General features: G+C 33.1%; 4 protein-coding genes across 4 annotated transcripts; all 4 read left to right on the top strand.

Moving 5' to 3' along the window:
* The first annotated feature begins 279 nt into the window (after positions 1-279).
* Positions 280-5,883, top strand: LOC11421070 (L-aspartate oxidase, chloroplastic). Its single transcript, XM_003618245.4, has 8 exons — positions 280-444; positions 1,538-1,681; positions 1,913-2,258; positions 2,755-2,997; positions 3,153-3,209; positions 3,304-3,384; positions 4,097-4,158; positions 4,545-5,883. The coding sequence occupies exons 1-8, from the start codon at positions 284-286 to the stop codon at positions 5,557-5,559; spliced, it is 2,109 nt and encodes a 702-aa protein (XP_003618293.3). The 5' UTR covers positions 280-283; the 3' UTR covers positions 5,560-5,883.
* A 3,345-nt stretch (positions 5,884-9,228) lies between these two features.
* LOC11428434 (GDSL esterase/lipase At3g27950) lies at positions 9,229-11,679 on the top strand. The gene is made up of 5 exons (XM_003618248.4): positions 9,229-9,596; positions 9,716-9,916; positions 10,026-10,198; positions 10,634-10,904; positions 11,187-11,679. Exons 1-5 carry the CDS (start codon positions 9,338-9,340, stop codon positions 11,417-11,419), a joined length of 1,137 nt encoding a protein of 378 aa, XP_003618296.1. The 5' UTR covers positions 9,229-9,337; the 3' UTR covers positions 11,420-11,679.
* A 387-nt stretch (positions 11,680-12,066) lies between these two features.
* LOC112422510 (GDSL esterase/lipase At3g27950) lies at positions 12,067-14,718 on the top strand. Its single transcript, XM_024785489.2, has 5 exons — positions 12,067-12,478; positions 12,668-12,868; positions 13,162-13,334; positions 13,680-13,950; positions 14,289-14,718. The coding sequence occupies exons 1-5, from the start codon at positions 12,214-12,216 to the stop codon at positions 14,522-14,524; spliced, it is 1,146 nt and encodes a 381-aa protein (XP_024641257.1). The 5' UTR covers positions 12,067-12,213; the 3' UTR covers positions 14,525-14,718.
* Positions 14,719-15,635: 917 nt separating this feature from the next.
* On the top strand, positions 15,636-19,236 carry LOC25495162 (GDSL esterase/lipase At3g27950). The gene is made up of 6 exons (XM_039835304.1): positions 15,636-15,657; positions 15,741-15,854; positions 17,603-17,803; positions 18,011-18,183; positions 18,320-18,584; positions 19,034-19,236. Exons 1-6 carry the CDS (start codon positions 15,636-15,638, stop codon positions 19,234-19,236), a joined length of 978 nt encoding a protein of 325 aa, XP_039691238.1.
* The last annotated feature ends 348 nt before the right edge of the window (positions 19,237-19,584 follow it).

Raw genomic sequence — 19,584 nt, forward strand, 5'->3', positions numbered from 1 at the left:
CGTCATTCTTTCATAGGTAGCCTAGTTGTCACCCTCTTTTTATCGTTAAAATTAAAACGAATCTATAAATCATATGAGTATCATATAAATTTGATATATCCTTGAAGATTTTAACCAATAAAAAAGAATATGTTTAACATGTTAGCATTTTCCTTTTAACTAATGTGTGTAAAAAAATGTGTTGCTATCATTATTATTAGAATTTTTCTTTAATCACTACCAAAAAATAGAAAAAGACTTTTCTTTCATTTTTATTTTTTTTTGAGGGGAAGACTTTTCTTTCATGGTAATGGTACGAGCACATATTCTAAGTAGGGCCCAGGCATACTTTACGTTAAGATTCATGTTCTGTGAAACAACGCCAAGTAACTACTTCTTTTTCTCCCACTTTTTTGTAGTGTTCATGCGTCTTCTTCACTCTTCATACAACAATCATAATAACAGGTACGCTACTCTTCTTTTTTCTCCATTTTTATGTTCAATTCCATTTTCTCTATATAAAATAAATAAACTGAAACATGTGTTTCTGTTGTTTTCATTTTAGTATTTAATTGTTTGTTTCAAAGTTGTTGTCTCTTGCTGCTGTGAAATAAACAATAAAAAATTCTAAATGTTGTGTTTTTTTGTGTTCTGTTATTTGGTGAGTGGCTATGTTTTGTTGGTTGGTTCAAAAGTTTAAAAACTTGTTTTTTTTTAATGTTTTCGAACTCTTGAGTAGTACTTGGTATTGGATTTGTTTAAAAATTTAAATTCTCTTGTTTGTTTGATGTCTTATTATGTCACATTTCATCTTCATTTTCAACCCTCCACTATCTAAGAATGGAATAATATGGAATTTTAGCATGTTTATGATTATGACTTGATTTGCTGGAGTTTTATGTTATGAAGTGTCGATAGTGCATATAGTAAGAGTGTCGTGTTGGTGTCAGACACCTGACACATGCATTCAATCTGAAGTGTTGATAGTACATAGTACGAGTGTTTAGATAGATCCAAACCGATATAAACCCCCCCGCAAACTGATCCAAAGTAATTAAAAACCTATGAAGCACCAACAACTCTAGGATTGGGCGTGTTCCTGTGGTTGACATGCGTCGGTGTCTGACATCCGTACAACATCCATACAACAACTCAGACAAGTATGCCAAAATAAAAATATATATGCAGTGGTGTTGGTGTCCTATTTTTTATTTTTTTATATTAGCAGTGTTGAAGTATTTGCGTCGTGTCTAGTGTCTGTCGGAGTCCCTGCCTCATTCGCTGAAAACTGCTCAACGAATGATATTACTTACTTTACTCTATTACGTGAACTGTCCACTTTAAAGAGCTAAATCCATTTCAAATGAACTTATAATGCTCATTTGTTGATTGAAAGGTTGTTTATGCTAAGCTTTGAAATTGGTTCTACATAGTTCATGGTTGTTATTAATATTATTACTATTTTGAGAATGGAATGAAAACCTGTTTCTTTGCATTGATTTAGAATGACAAATATCACTATTTTCTAAAGTCTAGTCTCTTTCTGCTTTTTGTGCAGAGACATAGCAATGGCAACTTGTATACCTGCTGGAAGGGGCACATTGCATTACAAAGTGACAGACTATAAGGGACAAAGCTGTAAAAAAACTGCATGTGTTTCTGACGTGTCTATCAAAAGATATTTACAAAAAGATCTTTCATGGTAAACATTTTAAACCAGGAATCATATTAAGAGTTATGTTGTATATCAATATCTGTTTTGATCTAAAAATTAAATTTTCTTTGCTTCACAAGAGTCATTTCTGAATGGAGTTTTACTTGTTTGTCTAATATCATGATTTTGTTAGTTATTATTGTTATTTTTCTGTTGAAACCTTCACACATGGTATTCTCAGTGTATGATTCTCGGATGTTTTGGGGTGTATATTGTTAGGTCTAAAAGGGTATCCAAGGTACTGCAGATACACAAATGTGAGCTTTCTAGGTCTCCACTTCGTAAGAATCGGAAACTCTTCATTTCCTCATGTAAAAAAGATGGTCCTACAAAATACTTCGACTTTGCCGTCATTGGGAGTGGAATTGCTGGCCTTCGATATGCGCTCGAAGTTGCAAAATACGGAACCGTTGCAGTGATAACAAAGGCTGAACCTCATGAATGTAATACAAATTATGCTCAAGGTGGTGTAAGTGCTGTGCTTAGCCCTTTAGATTCCGTGGAGAGTCACATGAAGGACACCATTGTAGCTGGTGCTTATCTTTGTGATGAAGAGAGTGTCCGGGTATGTTCTTGGCCTATTAGTTTTACCATATAAGTCATTCTAAGAACTTTGTTCCTATCTGTATAAACAATGTAGTTAAGTGCTTATCATATAAGTTTTACATGTATAAGTTACTACTATGACAAAAGATAAATAAAATCAAACTGCTTTAGTATAAGCTATAAGCTGTTTTCATAAGCTATCATGGAGAGCTTATGGAGATAAGCTGAGAACAAGTTATATACTTGTCAATGTACCTTTAGGAAATATGTGATTAACTACTAGTTTCCAATGTTGTTAAATAGCGGCTATAGCACCATAATGTAGCGGAATTTGGACAAACTGCGGCTGTTTTGCGACACATGATTTAATAATAAACGTGGCTATAGTGGCACTACGATGCTGTAGTGCGATAGAATTTGATGAACCCTTGTTTTCTGTGATCCGCAATTGGCAACACAGCTAGTTTCTCTTACTAAACCTTTGACTGTTGCATTAAGTTTTGTACTTTTTTCAGGTTGTTTGTACTGAAGGACCTGACCGAGTCAGAGAACTGATTGCTATGGGCACATCGTTTGATCATGGGGAAGATGGTAACTTGCATCTAGCGAGGGAGGGAGGTCATTCACATAACAGAATCGTTCATGCTGCTGATATGACAGGAAAAGAGATTGAGCGCGCTCTTTTGAAGGCAGTTATCAACAATCCTCATATTTTTGTGTTTGAACACCATTTTGCTATAGATCTTCTCACTTGTCAGGTATGTTCTCTTTTTCTTTCCTTTTAGTATTCCTAAGATTTTCTTAGCACATAATGTTGATGGCATAAAATTGTTTTGACATCTCAGAAAAATTTGACGAACATTTTGAAAGTTTTGATGCATTTGCTAACTGAAACATGTTGCTGGTGTTGCAGGATGGATCTGATATAACCTGTCTTGGTGTTGACACACTTAATACTGAAACTCTAGAGGTGGGAAAAGCAATTATGTGTGATTGTTTGAGACCTAAATTACGGCCATCATTGAATATATTTTCTAATCTTTAATCTTTTTTAGCTTTTTTAGGTGGTAAGATTTCTTTCGAAGGCGACTTTACTAGCGTCAGGGGGTGCTGGACATATTTATCCTAAAACTACGAATCCGTTGGTAGTTCTCTTTTTCTAGAGTTTGAATGAATCCCTTTTTCCTATTTTTTTGCTTGGTTTGTTTTCTATTTTTAGGTATTTAATAACACGAATCATGATGAAAAATAGAATAATCTAGCATGATTTTCCTCTCAAAAATAAAAAATAAAAAATCTAGATGATTTATAATGCAGTTTGATTGCATTCTGGAATTATTGAATAGTCATCAAGTGGTCTAGTTTTCCCTTTGTAGTGTCGATACTTGGTAGCATGGTTGTCGGTATCTTACTATACATGCTAGTCGTATCTCGCTTAGATACAAAACTAAATTCAATCGATGTTAATCTCAAGTGTGTATCTCATCTTAGTATAGCCAGCCACTTTTTTGTTGTTGTCAATTTTGTATAGCCAAACACTTTTATTTTGTCATTTGATTTATGGCTTGAATCTTGAACTATAGAGGTTCGTAGATGATAAATTAACTTATAATGCTTCTAATTTCTCTGTCACTTATTTTTACTTAAAAATGCTATATTTGTATTGGTCATTGTATCTTACAATTCATAGGTCTTTTGATTCGTGATTTGAATCTCGATTTGTTAACCATATATGCTTGATATGATAGTGCTGAAAAATGAACCATCTCGTTCTGGTTGTTGCATGCTTAATATGTTGATTTGTATATGCTGTATCTCTTGTATTGCATGTTAACTTGACATGCTTTACTATCACAGGTTGCTACCGGAGATGGGATTGCAATGGCATACCGAGCTCAAGCTGTGATTTCCAACATGGAGTAAGTGGATTGTATTGAAACCTCGAATATTTACTGTTCAATGAATTTCTCATTACCAGTCATAGGTGCCCCGTTTGGATAAAAATCTTACTTAAGCTATTTCTATAACAAAAGATAAAATAAAGTTAAACTATTTTCATATAAGCTATAAATTGTTTTCATAAGCTATCATGGAGATCTTATAGAAATTAGCTGAATATAGTTTATAGATATGTCATAAGTTGTTTCGATAAACTCTCCCACACAGTCTCACAAGTGCTTATTCCATTAGTGACGGAATAAGGATACCTGTGTTAAGTCTTGTAGTGTTTTTCATGATAAAGTTTATCGTATTTTACGACCGTTGTGATTTTTTTTCTTTTTTCTAAAAATCATTGTTGGCGCAGGTTTGTGCAGTTCCACCCGACTGCCTTAGCTGATGAAGGGCTTCCTGTTAAACCAACCGAGCCTAGGGATAATGCATTTCTGATATCTGAAGCTGTAAGGGGTGATGGTGGCATCCTTTATAATTTAGCCATGGAAAGGTTTATGCCTTTGTATGATAAAAGAGGAGAGCTTGCTCCTAGGGATGTAGTCGCAAGAAGTATAGATGACCAACTTAAAAAGCGCAACGAAAAGTATGTGCTCCTTGACATTAGCCACAAGCCAAAGAATGAAATTCTCTCACATTTTCCCAACATTGCTTCAACGTGCCTTCAGTATGGTTTGGACATAACACGTCATCCAATCCCCGTTGTTCCAGCTGCTCATTACATGTGTGGAGGAGTTCATGCCGGGCTCCAAGGAGAGACAAATGTGAAAGGTCTGTATGTAGCGGGTGAGGTAGCATGTACCGGTCTACATGGAGCAAATAGACTAGCTAGCAACTCATTGCTCGAGGCACTCGTTTTTGCGGAAAGAGCAGTTCAGCCGTCAGTTGATCAAATGAAGAGCTCTAGCCTCGACCTGAATGCATCAAATTTGTGGCCAAGACCTACGGTGCCGTTTTCACTTGGAAGTAATGCCAATGACAAAATTTTATCCGCGACCGAAGAATTGAGGAAAGAACTGCAATCTATCATGTTTAACTACGTCGGAATTGTGAGGTCAACAATGTGGCTAGAGACAGCCGAGAGAAAAATCGGCAATCTTGAGGCGAAATGGGAGGAGTATTTGTTTAGGCATGGATGGAAACCAACAATGGTGGTGCCTGAGATTTGTGAAATGAGAAACCTCTTTTGTTGTGCTAAGTTGGTTGTTAGTAGTGCGCTTTCGAGGCACGAGAGCCGCGGTTTACATTACACCATTGATTTTCCAAACCTCGAAGAAAGTGAGAGACTTCCAACAATTATTTTTCCAAGTTCACCTTTAATCAGTACATGGAGTTCTAGACAATTACAGAAGCAGCCTATGTATCAATAAGGCATCAATTTCTGCAAATAATATATATGAAATTCAGCAAAATAAATACCAAAAGGGAAGGGAATAGTCATTGGCTCGAATTATGTATTCGGATTGTCTTTCCTCTCCCTTATAGTTAACTGATTATTTTGTCGATGAGGTGTCAACTTTGTGGTAAGAGTTCGACCTTGTAACCTCGAGACATATAGTTCTAATATAGCAATATATATATATATAGGTAATTTGGGTTAGTATCCCTTTCTAACAGCTGTATGATGTATCAGTTTCAGATTGTGATCAAATCTCAAGTTATAAATTTATATATATTGGTACTTATGTCATCAACATTCTAGTTATTGAATGCACTTTACCAATTGATGCAAGTCTCTAGTATTGTTAGAACCTAACTCTGAAGCAGGCATGTTTCTTGCTCAGTCTAGGATATGTCACAGGACTTGTCTAAAGTTTTTAGTGAATAAAATGGTCAATAATAACCGATGATTAGGAAATCAATGATCGATATTATGTCATTATACGCACATGCATAACAAATAATGAGTGACTATAATATCAATTATTGGTTTTCTCATTTTAGAAGAGTCAAATCCATGTCTTAGATGGTTGGCTATTTCTCCAATTTTGCACAATGACCGCAAAAATCACTTTCTTCAATTTCAGAATTTGTATGTGTACGGTAAAAGTTACCATGAAACTTGCCAATCTATATCATTTGCGGTTGTTTGGTCTATTTGGTGATCTCTAAATCACACACACTGCATTCCAATCACTTGCACAAGACTCGATGATATTAATTTAGAATATTTTAGAAAATATTTTGTTGGGTAGTAAAGAGTTTGTCTAACATATGCAACATTATTTTTTGTGAATAGCTTAAGAAGGAAGCTACATTGATTTATCGCTCATTATAACTCATTTCGTCACTGAGCATTAGTCTTGGCTAATGTCTGACCCTCCAATGACAATCATTATTCATTACTCTTAAGTTGTGATTTAGTGCCATATCATCAAATTATGAAAAGAATAGGGGGACAATAAACTGAATGCGTTTGAATAATTATCTTTGGATTAGATTGCATAAAAAAAATTGACCAAAAAAAAAAAGATTGCATAAAAAAATAGCTTAAAATCTTGAAATATTATCATGAAATCGTATGTCCAAATTAACTGGTGTTTAACTTTAGAGTGCAAATTAACCCCTGTTATTCAATTTCAATTTTGTCCCAAAAATTTCAAAACTTATAAAAGTAGCTCAAAATTAATAACAATGAAATTATTTATTAATCAATTAAAAAAATATTCAAAAATAAAGACAACTAGATTTTCCACCCGTGCTGCCGCACGGGTCATATACATTGTAGATGTAGTAGATAAAAACAAATCTCAATGTATATTAAAGAGAATGAAATATGTGATCCCAAATATATGCAGATGTTGGAATGTTATTCATTGTCAAAAGAATGTTATACATTGATATATAATTATTTAAATATAATTTTATGTACCTAAAAATAGCTCATTCTTAACCTCAACATGTAAAATGTTTTATTTAAATAATTTTTCTTTTATCGAATATTTGGCCTTTACCGTAAATGATACATTTTAACTGTTTGTTAAAATGTTTCTTCCACCTGTTTATATAGATTGCAATATTCTAGTGCATTTTGTGCTAGATATTTAACAAAGAGAGTTCAGTTCTAATTTGGATGAAAAGTGTAATATTAACAAAAAAAAATATTGATGTAATATTTCAAAACCCTTTTATTCCAATAGGGCGATTTGTTTTGTTGAAGAAATAGGGCGATTTTTTTTGAAGAAATAGGGGAAATAAAGCGATGCCGATTTGTTTTGTTCATGAAATAGGAGATTAGGTATGAACATTAGGGTTGTTCATGAAAATAGGAGATTAGGTGTGAACATTAGGGTTAAAAGAGTAAAATTATGCAAAAGGGTTTAGGTTAAAATTAGGGCTTACGGGTTAACTTTAATATATAAGAAGATAAGAAGATTAGGTAAGAGCATTAGGGTTGTTCATGAAAATAGGAGATTAGGTGTGAGCATTAGAGTTAAAACAGTAAAATTATGCAATAGGGTTTAGGTTAAAATTAGGGCTTACGGGTTAACTTTAATATATAAGAAGATTAGGTGTGAGCATTAGGGTTGTTCATGAAAATAGGAGATTAGGTGTGAGCATTAGGGTTAAAACAGTAAAATTATGCAATAGGGTTTAGGTTAAACTTAGGGCTTACATGTTAACTTTAATATATAAGAAGATGAGCATTAGGGTTAAAACAGTAAAATTATGCAATAGGGTTTAGGTTAAAATTAGGGCTTACATGTTAACTTTAATATATAAGAAGATAAGAAGATTAGGTGTGAGCATTAGGGTTGATCATGAAAATAGGAGATTAGGTGTGAGCATTAGGGTTAAAACAGTAAAATTATGCAATAGAGTTTAGGTTAAACTTAGGACTTACATGTTAACTTTAATATATATAAGAAGAAGAAGATATATAAGAAGATGAGCATTAGGATTAAAACAGTAAAATTATGCAATAGGGTTTAGGTTAAAATTAGGGCTTACATGTTAACTTTAATTATAAGAAGATGAGCATTAGGGTTAAAACAGTAAAATTATGCAATAGGATTTAGGTTAAAATTAAAGCTTACTTGTTAACTTTAATATATAAGAAGATTTAATTAAATCATTTGAATTACTTAATATTATAATTTCTCTAAAGTTTTCGATTACCTCATCCAAATTTCTACATGAGATTGTAATATCAATTAAAAGTAAAATCGTATGTCCAAATCTCTATATAAGATTGTAATATCAGTTAGAAGTAAAATCAAGTTTTTAAACACCTTAACTTAAATAATGGTCCTTTTATAAATTTGATGTGTAATTTAACTTATGATGAAGTGACATTGTCTTTCAAAAAAAAAAACTAAAATATTCATTTAACATACATAATTTTATACTCTAATAGTAGAAATTAATAGGATTTGGATATTAAAGTGAGAAAAGCAACTATAGTTGGTTTAACAAATTCATGATTTATTAAAGGGTTTTACTAATCGATATCCTAAGGGCAATGGTTAATGATTTCATTATTAGAAACTGTCTTAAAAATACATGTCTTTATTTTTTCTTAGTAATAATTACATCACTTTTCGATGCAAACTTACTTATTTTAGTACTTTAATCGATACTACAAGAACAATGGTTAACATTCTTCTTCATTAAAATGTACCTATAATATTTATATTTGATTTTTTTTAGGGATTATTTATATTTGATTTGTTAATTAGTGGTTTAAATTATTCATTTTACACTTTAACTGAGTTGTTCATTTTAAAGGAAACAAGTCGAAATTAATAGATAATATAATTTCAAGGGTGTATTTGGCAATTTACAAAGTTTAGAGATTATTTGTCAAAAAAGAAAAGTTTAGAGATTATTTTGACCAACAATCATAATTTCTATGATTAATTTGTCTATCTACTCGAAAGTAAATTAAGGTAATGAGTAATCAAAAAAGAAAATTAAGGTAATGAGTAATGTTATAAAAGTGTATAATTGTAAACAACTACTTGCAACAAAATTGTCGGTGTATAAATTATTTATATTATAAAGTACAAAACTATATCCTCTAAAGATACTATGAAATAGTCACTGCTATCCTTACAATTGAGTAATAAATATATAGGACCACTTTGATCAACAAAAAATTTATGCAACAAAAACACATAGTGATTGAATTCTACAACCTCCTCAACAATGAATTCTATGAGATTAATTCATGTACTTTGGTTTTTCAATCTGTGTGTGACATTTACATTCATTCAAGTCCTAAGTGAGAATGTCTATAACTCAAAGAAATGTGAGTACCCTGCAATTTACAATTTTGGTGACTCAAATTCAGATACTGGAGCAGCAAATGCAATATACACAGCTGTTACGCCTCCTAATGGTATAAGCTACTTTGGAAGCACCACAGGAAGAGCTTCTGATGGCCGTCTTATCATAGATTTTATCAGTAAGTTAATAACTTGTTTTCAGCTTATTTCCATAAGCTCTATATGATAACTTATGTAAGTGAAGCACTGTTATATCTTTGTTTTAACTTTTTTGTTGCTGTGTGTGTGAATTATGCAGGTGAAGAATTGAAGCTACCATATCTAAGTGCATATTTGAACTCAATTGGATCAAATTATAGGCATGGTGCTAACTTTGCAGTAGGAGGTGCATCGATTCGTCCTGGTGGTTATAGTCCAATCTTTCTTGGTCTTCAAGTATCTCAGTTCATTTTGTTCAAATCACACACCAAGATTCTCTTCAATCAACTTTCTGACAATAGTTAGTTTCTCATCATATTTGCATTCTCTTTGTTTATTATTTGCAATCTTTGTGACATGAAAAAGAACCTATGATAGAGAAAATTGAACCTATATGATTTGATTTATAGGGACAGAATCACCTTTCAAAAGTGGTCTTCCAAGGAATGAGGAATTCTCTAAGGCCCTTTACACAATTGATATTGGACAAAATGATCTTGCCATTGGTTTACAGAACACTTCAGAGGAACAAGTTAAAAGGTCAATTCCTGATATCTTGAGCCAATTCTCCCAAGCAGTGCAGGTAATTTGTAACCACCAAAGATATTAAGCCTTGTTGGAAATTCCGCCTTAATTGCGGTCCGCCCCTTGTCGCCTAAATTGCGACCTTTGGTTAGCTTTCATTGCAGCCTCCAACACCTTCATTGTGTTGGCTTTGAGGGGGTGGATTTAGTCCCACATCGGATAGATAGGACTCTTGAGGGGTGGATTTAGTTCGGTGACTGGTTTGATTCCGATTATATTGCAGTATGATTGAACCAAGTTGAACCGCTAGGGTTTAACCAATTTCTAACTTTTTTTTGTTTTCCTTTTGTAATACTTGTCATCTGGTTCAATCGTGGTTCAACTGATAAAACCAATTGAACCAAGACTCGGAGGTTTAACCGTTCAATCTTCAGTCCGACTATTATATAGCAATTTGGTTTTAGAACTAATACTTGTCATTACTATGTTTTAGCAACTCTACAATGAAGGGGCAAGAGTGTTTTGGATTCACAATGTAGGTCCAATTGGATGCTTGCCCTATAATAACATCTATTATCCACACAAGAAGGGTAACTTGGATGTCTATGGCTGTGTTATACCTCACAATGAGCTTGCTCAAGAATATAACAGGCAGCTAAAAGACAAAGTGTTTCAGCTAAGGCGAAAGTTTCCATTAGCCAAGTTTACATATGTTGATGTGTACACAGCCAAATATAAACTTATTAGCAATGCAAAGAGCCAAGGTAATGTTCAAGACTCAAAAAGCACACATCATTGACTAGAATATAATGTCTTGGCCAAGGTTTTGTATTGCGATCAAGTCACGATTATGTTCACGTCGTGATCTTTGTTACTGCCGAAAATTGCGCTGAGCTTCACTTGATACGACCTCAATTGCGATCGTGTTGTGGTCACAAAGGCATCAAAAACTTTGTTTTTGCAGCTCGTATAACAATCGCTAACCTTTTTCTTAAACGTAGCCAGTGCACAATTAGGTTTTAACTCTCATGCTTGATTTGTGGCAGGTTTTGTGAATCCATTGGAATTTTGCTGTGGAAGTTACTATGGTTACCACATAAATTGTGGGTTGAAGGCCATAATAAATGGAACAGTTTATGGCAATCCATGTGATAATCCTTCTAAACATATTAGTTGGGATGGTATACACTACTCTCAAGCTGCAAATCAATGGGTTGCTAAACAAATTCTCTATGGTTCCTTCTCTGATCCACCAGTTTCAGTTGGGAAGGCATGCTAGTTTCTGAGCATGCATGATGCCATGATTAAGTGGACATATATGATGGATTATATAAGCTAGTCACTTGTTTAATTTGAAAGGGATTACCATAAATTATGTAGCTAGGTTTTCAAGTTTTTGTTTCAATGAGTAAGAAAGAACATATATATGTTGATGTGCTAAAAACACACTTAGAAAAAGTGTACTCTATTTCAGAAGTATTATACAATATTATCATACACAAATATTTATTGGCAGGTAAGAGCCTAAATTTGGACCTTTTTTTAGAATTTATATTAAAGACGCTCATGATAAAAAGTTTCGGTGAATTGGGTCTCGATGGTCCAACAAGGCAAAACCTTAGGCTTAGAGACTGTTAACATAAATACTTACAAATATTTTGGAAGCTGTGTTTACCCCTCTCACCCCGTGAAAAGTACCATTCCAAATGGGAAAAAGCATAATTTTTTCACCACTGCATGAAAGTTTCCATCTCGGTTGATCAATGACTAATCTCTGTCGGAGACTTAACGGTGACAAATAAACAAATTTAATTAATAAAAACTAATATTTAAAAAATAGAACTAAAAACAAGAAAAATAAATCATGATAATGAGAGTGAAGACAAAATCTTATCACATGTAACCTTAAATAATTTAACTTGTGACAAAATTGTCAGTGTATACACATTAGTATACAACTTTGATATTTAAAGTTTCTATGAAATTAAAATGGTCACTCTACTTGACTGTGGTAGAAGTCTGATAATACCATTTCAGATTCATACACATTGAGAGAAAGCTTCAATCTCAATCATGAATTCTATGAGGCTAATTCATATACTTTGGTGTTTCAATCTTTATGTGGCATGTACATTTATTCAAGTCTCAAGTGAGAAGAATGGCAATAGTAACTCTAGCAAATGTGTGTACCCTGCAATTTATAACTTTGGTGATTCAAATTCGGATACCGGAACTGTATATGCAACATTTACAGGTGTTCAATCTCCTAACGGAATAAGCTTCTTTGGAAACATATCAGGAAGAGCTTCTGATGGCCGTCTCATAATTGATTTTATAAGTAAGTAGAAATAAACATTATCTTATCTCTACTTTATTTCAATTATTTACATCCACATATAAAATTTATGAAACATTTTTTAAGTTCTTTTTGCATGCATCAATGAAATATGCAAATTTTTCACTCATCTTTAATTGAAGCTACCTCATATCTTTGTTCAATTTTGTGTGTTTGTGTGGAAATGTGCAGCTGAAGAACTGAAGCTACCATATCTAAGTGCATATTTGAACTCAGTTGGATCAAATTACAGGTATGGCGCCAACTTTGCAGTAGGCGGCGCATCTATTCGTCCCGGTGGTTATAGTCCATTCCATCTTGGACTTCAAGTATCTCAGTTCATACTTTTCAAGTCACATACCAAGATTCTGTTTAATCAACTCTCTAATAACAGTTAGTTTTTCCCGCATCTTTGCATTTCCTTACTTGTTTCTATTATGCCTTTCAGCGGACGGTAAATGAGTTTTGACACCTTGTTATATTTATTAACCTTCACTAAACATAGTTAATCACATTTTAAATTTTCTTAACTATTGTTGATTTTTGTTGTGAATTTTGTGTCAAAGTATTTTACATTTAAACTTCTGTTTACAATAACAATGAAACATTATGGATTTGCTACAATTTATATCATAGTTGAGACATGAAAATGAGTAAATGGTAATTTCTGATAAATAATAATCCAGGGACGGAACCGCCTCTCAAAAGTGGTCTTCCAGGGCCTGAGGACTTCTCTAAGGCCCTTTACACAATTGATATTGGACAAAATGATCTTGCCTATGGTTTTCGACACACTTCAGAAGAACAAGTTCAAAGGTCAATTCCTGAAATATTGAGCCAATTGTCCCAAGCAGTGAAGGTAATTGGTAACCACCAAATCCTTGTTTACATTATCATATATAAATTTGATTATGAGTAAATCTTGAACTCGGTCCTTGAAGTATTAGACTATCTGCTATTTGGTCCATGTACTATAAAAATGTAATGAATAGTACTTCAATTATTCTTAATCTATCAAGTTAGTCTTTGAACAATCACTCTCATTTATCATATTTTAGAGCCATTTAGGGATTCATTTGATGGATTGAGAATAGTTTAGGTCATTTATCATATTTATAAAGTTCAGGGATCAAATTGGAGAGAGGGACAAAATTGAACGTTTAGAGACTATGGAACTAAAATATTTGTCATGGCTATGTTTTAGCAACTATACAACGAAGGTGCAAGAGTGTTCTGGATACACAATACAGGTCCAATTGGATGCTTGCCCTTCAATTACTTCTCTTATGAGCACAAGAAGGGTAACCTAGACGCCAATGGCTGTGTGAAACCTCAGAACAAAATAGCTCAAGAATTTAACAAGAAGCTAAAGGACCAAGTGTCTTATCTAAGGAGAAAACTCCTACAGGCCAAATTTACATATGTTGATATGTACAAAGCCAAATATGAACTAATCAGCAATGCAAGGAGCCGAGGTGATGTTTTTATTATTATTAAATTAGGAATGTGAGTCATGTGCAGTCACAATTTCGTAACGCATAACTGCATGCGGCCAACCACGTTGATGATTGGATCAAAGATTGGATGGTTATTATTACAATGCAGATTTTGATTTTAAAAAATAAAATAAAATACAAGCTTGAAATTTGAATCAGCTGTTCTTGATCGGTCCACCACAAATGTGGCTGACTTAGTGCAGTCATGAAGTCAATATTTTTAACGATCGCATAATAATTTATGATTGGTTGACGGTATATTTTATTTTGATACTAACAATGCTATCAATTAAATAATTAAGTTTGATTTGTGACAGGTTTTGTGAGTCTATTGGACTTCTGCTGCGGCAGTTACACTGGTTATCGCATAAACTGTGGGACGAAAGAAATAATAAATGGAACTGTAAATAGAAATCCATGTACAAATCCTTCTCAACATATTATTTGGGATGGCATACACTACTCCCAAAGGGCAAACCAATTGATTGCTGAAAAAATCATCCATGGATCCTTCTCTGATCCACCAGTTCCAATTGGGAATGCATGTTTCTAAGTTGTATAATCCAGTGGGCATACATGCTATTAGATTGTCACTTAATATGATGTATTTCCATAAGTTATGGTGGTTAATTTTCAAGTTTTTGTTTCAATAAACCAGAAAATTGTGAAAGAATCATGGAACTATGCACATTAGTAACAACAAACTCTACAACAACAACATTTTTGATTGAGTGCAAATCGAGTATCCGACACTGATACGACATCTGACACATGTGTTCAACAATCACATACAAAAGCTATCAGAAATTGAGAAATGCAAATGTTTAAGAAAAATGTATTGAAAGATGCGAGGCCAACAGTTATATTGTGTTTCTAAACAAAACATGAAACTATATGAAGTAATGTAACAGCTGAGTTTCATCTTTAGGTTACAGTGGTGATGTTTGGCTCCAAAAGATCATCCATGGCGTTACATGCCTGATCATGCCATGACTCCTCATATTTCTGGAACCACCATTGATGCACAGGTAGTTTATTTGTTGGTTTCATTTTTCTTAATCAACTAAGTAATCATTCATATTATTAACAACTCAATTTATCAAAATAATAATAATATTATTATCTATGAAACCCCGATACCTAACACCAAACGCATACAATATCGATACAACAATACGAGAATTTTTTCAAAATTCCCGATACGATACGATACGGCCTCAATACGTTATTAAAAAATTAAAATTTTAAAATTAATAATATAAGTGCACAATGTATAAACATAACTAAAAATGATAATAAACAAACATTCACACTAATGAAAATGATCAAAACAAGTGACATTTACATATTTTTCCACACAAATTAGAATATAGCTAAACATCATTAGTACCGTAAAAAAGATTACCATTGTCTAATGTTTGTGTCAATCCCATCTCTCTGTCTTTTTATCCAACACGTGTCTCAAAGCTATTGTTAGGCATTTTTTTCTCACAAGTGTTTGATCCAAAAGCATGGTGTCCCAAAGCATTCTAGCATGATCCGTAAATACAGCATGAAACACATTATGTCAAATTTACGTTTTGACAAAATTGTCATTGTTTATATATTAGTGTACAACTTAAAATTTCTATGAATTAGCCTCATGAATTTCATGAGGTTAATTCATGTACTTTGGTGTTTCAACCTGTATGTGACATGTAAATTTATTCAAGTTTCAAGTGACAAATGTGTGTACCCTGCAATTTATAACTTTGGTGACTCAAATTCAGATACTGGAACTATATATGCAACATATACAAGTGTTCAACCTCCTAATGGAATAAGCTTCTTTGGAAACATATCAGGAAGAGCTTCTGATGGCCGTCTCATAATTGATTCTATAAGTAAGTAGAAACGAATATCCAACTTTTTAAACTGTTTTTGCATGCATCAATGAAATAAGGGTTAATAGTGCTTTTCACCCTGTAATATATGTCATTTCCGGTTTTCGTCCTTATAAAATTTTCGGTTTGATTTGCACCCTCGTAAAAAAAATAATAATAATTCCGGAAAACACCCATAATAGGCCATTTTCGGAATTTTTTTTCAAAAAATTTTGGTTTTTGAATGGCCTATTAAGGGTGTTTTCCGGAAAATAAAATTTTTACGAGGATGCAAATCAAACCGAAAATTTTATAAGGGCGAAAACTGGAAATGACATATATTACAGGGGTGAAAAGCACTATTAACCATGAAATAATCAATTTTTTCACTAATCTTTAATTGAGTCATTTGGACCGTATTGACGTATTTTTATCGGAAAATGTTGGCATAATGGTTCTTTTTCTTCTCGAACTCCGTTAACCCTTAGCTTAGAGGTTGTAGCATATGTTATGCATTACTTAATTGAGTTAAAAAATTGGTATGCATTGCTTAATTTCACTAATAATCAATAAATTATCATTATCATTATCGTGTTCTTGTATAATTTTCGCTCGATTAAGAGCAAATAGTCATTTTTGGTCTTTGAATTTAGGAAGCGTTGCCAGTTGCAACTCTAGTCCCCTAAATGCATCAAATTTGAAAACACATTTATAGTCTCCTGTGCCTTTTTAGTTAGTAGGTTTATGAACTAAATCGACCGACGACATTAGACGATTAAATTAACTATCTAAAAATAGATTTGAGGACCAAAATTATTATTAAAAGAGACATTTCTGAATGTGTTTGCAGTTTTGGTAGATTCACAACCAATATGATAACGAGTTACACTTCAAGAGACCGATGTGTTTGCGTTGTAATTGTGCTTGAAGTAAGAACGAGAGTGTTGAAGTATGGCTCATACATAGAGTGTTGTAAACTGAATCATAGTAGTACTATATATACAACTTGTAACATTGAAACCCTAATTCTTATCACAATAATAGAAACAGAACTATAGCTGCTCTATAATCGTAGAGGTAGCCACAATTGGCCGAACTGCGTTAACAAGTATCGTGTATTTATTGTCTTTTCTCTTTCGTTCTCTTATTAATCTTTTGTTATTAGTTTTTGTTCTAACAGAGAGACCAAATTACGCAATCGTGAGTCTTAAAGTAGGGGAAAATGGGGTGAAAACTAGGAGAGCATGATAATGCGATTTTCAATAACGATTAAAATATTAAGGACTAAAATTTCTCTCATGAAAGTGGGGACCAAAATCACAAAATCATAATACTCGTGAATTAAACCTTCTAGTTATTTATGTAAGAATAATGCTACATAGCGATATTTTTTGTCCCGAGCGATCGCGAATGATGTACCACCTCGCGTTTTCTCCTATCCAAGGCTTCATTCATGCTTTTGAAACTACATATAACTGGCTTTGTTTTGAGGCAGACGTGGTCTCTTTTTTTCCCTTTGCTATTTATTAGTAGTGCAGTGCAGGGTAGAAAGAAAGAAATATAACCTATCCGAAAAAGAAAAATAAATAATGAAAGATAACAAAAAGTAGAATTTGTGAAATTCTCGTGAGAAAATCTCTCGCGAGATATAGCAATGCTCTTTATGTAATTATGTGTGTTTATTTATTTTTTGTGGATATATACAACTGAAGAATTGAAGCTACCTCATATCTTTGTTCAATTTTGTGTGTTTTTGTGGACAAATGCAGCTGAAGAACTTAAACTACCATATCTAAGTGCATATTTGAACTCAGTTGGATCAAACTACAGGCATGGTGCCAACTTTGCAGTAAGCGGCGCATCTATTCGTCCCCGTGGTTATCATCTATTCAATCTTGGACTTCAAGTATCTCAATTCATATTGTTCAAGTCACACACCAAGATTCTGTTTAATCAACTCTCTAACAACAGTTAGTTTTTTTCCTCGTCTTGGACTTGTTTCTATTATGCCTATCAGTGAACTGCGAATGAGTTTTGACACCTTGTTATATTTAAACACATATTTAAACTTGGTTAACCATCTAAATTGTTATCGTGTTTTTTTTTTTTTGAATTTTGCTACGAATTATATCATAATTGAGACATGAAAATGTAATAAATGGTGATTCCTGATCCAGGGACAGAACCATCTCTCAAAAGTGGTCTTCCAAGGCCTGAGGATTTCTCTAAGGCCCTTTACACAATTGATATTGGACAAAATGATCTTGCTCATGGTTTTCAATACACTTCAGAGGAACAAGTTCAAAGGTCAATTCCTGAAATATTGAGCAATTTCTCCCAATCAGTGAAGGTAATTAGCCACCACCAATTTCAAATTTACATTATCATACAAAAATTTGATCAATAGTAAATACCCTGTCCTTGAACTATTACACTATTTTTTATTTACTCCAAGAACTAAAACACTTGTGATGGCTATATTTTAGCAACTATACAATGAAGGTGCAAGAGTGTTCTGGATACACAACACAGGTCCAATTGGATGTTTGCCTTTCAATTACTACACTTATAAGCACAAGAAGGTAGATGCCAATGACTGTGTAAAATCTCAAAACAAAATAGCTAAGGAATTTAACAAGAAGCTTAAGGATCAAGTGTCTCAACTAAGGAAAGAACTCCTACAGGCCAAATTTACATATGTTGATATGTACAAAGCCAAACATGAACTAATCAGCAATGCAAAGAGCCAAGGTGATTTTAAGTCTTTAAAAGAAAACACCATTGAGTAGAATGCAATGTTCTCATTATCATTAAATTAGGAATGCAAGTCGTGTGCAGTCATAATTTCGTAACGCATAACTGCATGCAGTCAACCTCGTTGATGATTAGATTAAAGATTGAATGGTTAAAATTTTAATGCCAATTAAAAAATATATAAAATACGAGCTTGAAATTTGAATCGGCCGTTCTTGATCGGTCAACCACAAATGTGGCTGACTTAGTGCAGTCATGAGATTGTGACTACACTGTCTGTCTTAATATATCAAGCAACATCTCGAAACATCATATGCGACATTTGGGTTAGTTACGATTACAGTCAATATTTTTAACGACGTAACAATTTATGATTGGTTGATAGTATATTTTCTTTTCATACTAACAATGTTATCAATTAAATGCTTAACTTTGATTTGTGACAGGTTTTGTTAGTCGTTTGGACTTCTGTCACAACCTTTACGGCATAAATGGAACTGTGAATAGATATCCATGTACAAATCCTTCTCAATATATTAGTTGGGATGGTATACACTACTCCCAAAGAGCAAACCAATTGATTGCTGAAAAAATCATCCATGGATCCTTCTCTCATCCACAAGTTCCAATTGGGAATGCATGTTTCTAAGTTGTATATAATTCAGCGAACATACATTTATTAGCTTGTCACTTAATATGAGATTAATATGAGATGCATGTCCATAAGTTATGGTTGTTAATTTTCAAGTATTTGAATTAATAAACCAGAAATTTGTGTAAGAACAGACTCTACAACACCAACATTTTTGATTATATTAAATGCATATCACTGATATGACATCGACACATGTGTTACTTCACTTTGAAAATTGCAAGGTCAACTTCCCGGCATAATCTTTATCATTAAAAATAGCAGTTCATAAACAAACTTTTTTCATATATTCCTCCTTGTTAATTTTGATATTGATATTATAATTATCTAAATCCAAAAACATTG

This window comes from Medicago truncatula, chromosome 6, assembly GCF_003473485.1.
Source record: "Medicago truncatula cultivar Jemalong A17 chromosome 6, MtrunA17r5.0-ANR, whole genome shotgun sequence".
Taxonomy (NCBI): Eukaryota; Viridiplantae; Streptophyta; class Magnoliopsida; order Fabales; family Fabaceae; genus Medicago; species Medicago truncatula.

What these genes read in the sequence shown, in the direction of transcription:
- LOC11421070 (XM_003618245.4), top strand. Translation starts at nt 284, where the DNA reads ATGGTAATGGTACGAGCACATATTCTAAGTAGGGCCCAGGCATACTTT. An exon ending in TTACAAAAAGATCTTTCATG is followed by an intron (nt 1,682 to 1,912) that starts GTAAACATTTTA and finishes GTATATTGTTAG; the next exon opens with GTCTAAAAGGGTATCCAAGG. An exon ending in CTAAAACTACGAATCCGTTG is followed by an intron (nt 3,385 to 4,096) that starts GTAGTTCTCTTT and finishes TTACTATCACAG; the next exon opens with GTTGCTACCGGAGATGGGAT.
- LOC11428434 (XM_003618248.4), top strand. Translation starts at nt 9,338, where the DNA reads ATGAATTCTATGAGATTAATTCATGTACTTTGGTTTTTCAATCTGTGT. An exon ending in CAATCAACTTTCTGACAATA is followed by an intron (nt 9,917 to 10,025) that starts GTTAGTTTCTCA and finishes TTTGATTTATAG; the next exon opens with GGACAGAATCACCTTTCAAA. An exon ending in TAGCAATGCAAAGAGCCAAG is followed by an intron (nt 10,905 to 11,186) that starts GTAATGTTCAAG and finishes GATTTGTGGCAG; the next exon opens with GTTTTGTGAATCCATTGGAA.
- LOC112422510 (XM_024785489.2), top strand. Translation starts at nt 12,214, where the DNA reads ATGAATTCTATGAGGCTAATTCATATACTTTGGTGTTTCAATCTTTAT. An exon ending in TCTCATAATTGATTTTATAA is followed by an intron (nt 12,479 to 12,667) that starts GTAAGTAGAAAT and finishes GGAAATGTGCAG; the next exon opens with CTGAAGAACTGAAGCTACCA. An exon ending in AATTGTCCCAAGCAGTGAAG is followed by an intron (nt 13,335 to 13,679) that starts GTAATTGGTAAC and finishes GCTATGTTTTAG; the next exon opens with CAACTATACAACGAAGGTGC.
- LOC25495162 (XM_039835304.1), top strand. Translation starts at nt 15,636, where the DNA reads ATGTACTTTGGTGTTTCAACCT. An exon ending in GTACTTTGGTGTTTCAACCT is followed by an intron (nt 15,658 to 15,740) that starts GTATGTGACATG and finishes ACTCAAATTCAG; the next exon opens with ATACTGGAACTATATATGCA. An exon ending in TCTCATAATTGATTCTATAA is followed by an intron (nt 15,855 to 17,602) that starts GTAAGTAGAAAC and finishes GGACAAATGCAG; the next exon opens with CTGAAGAACTTAAACTACCA.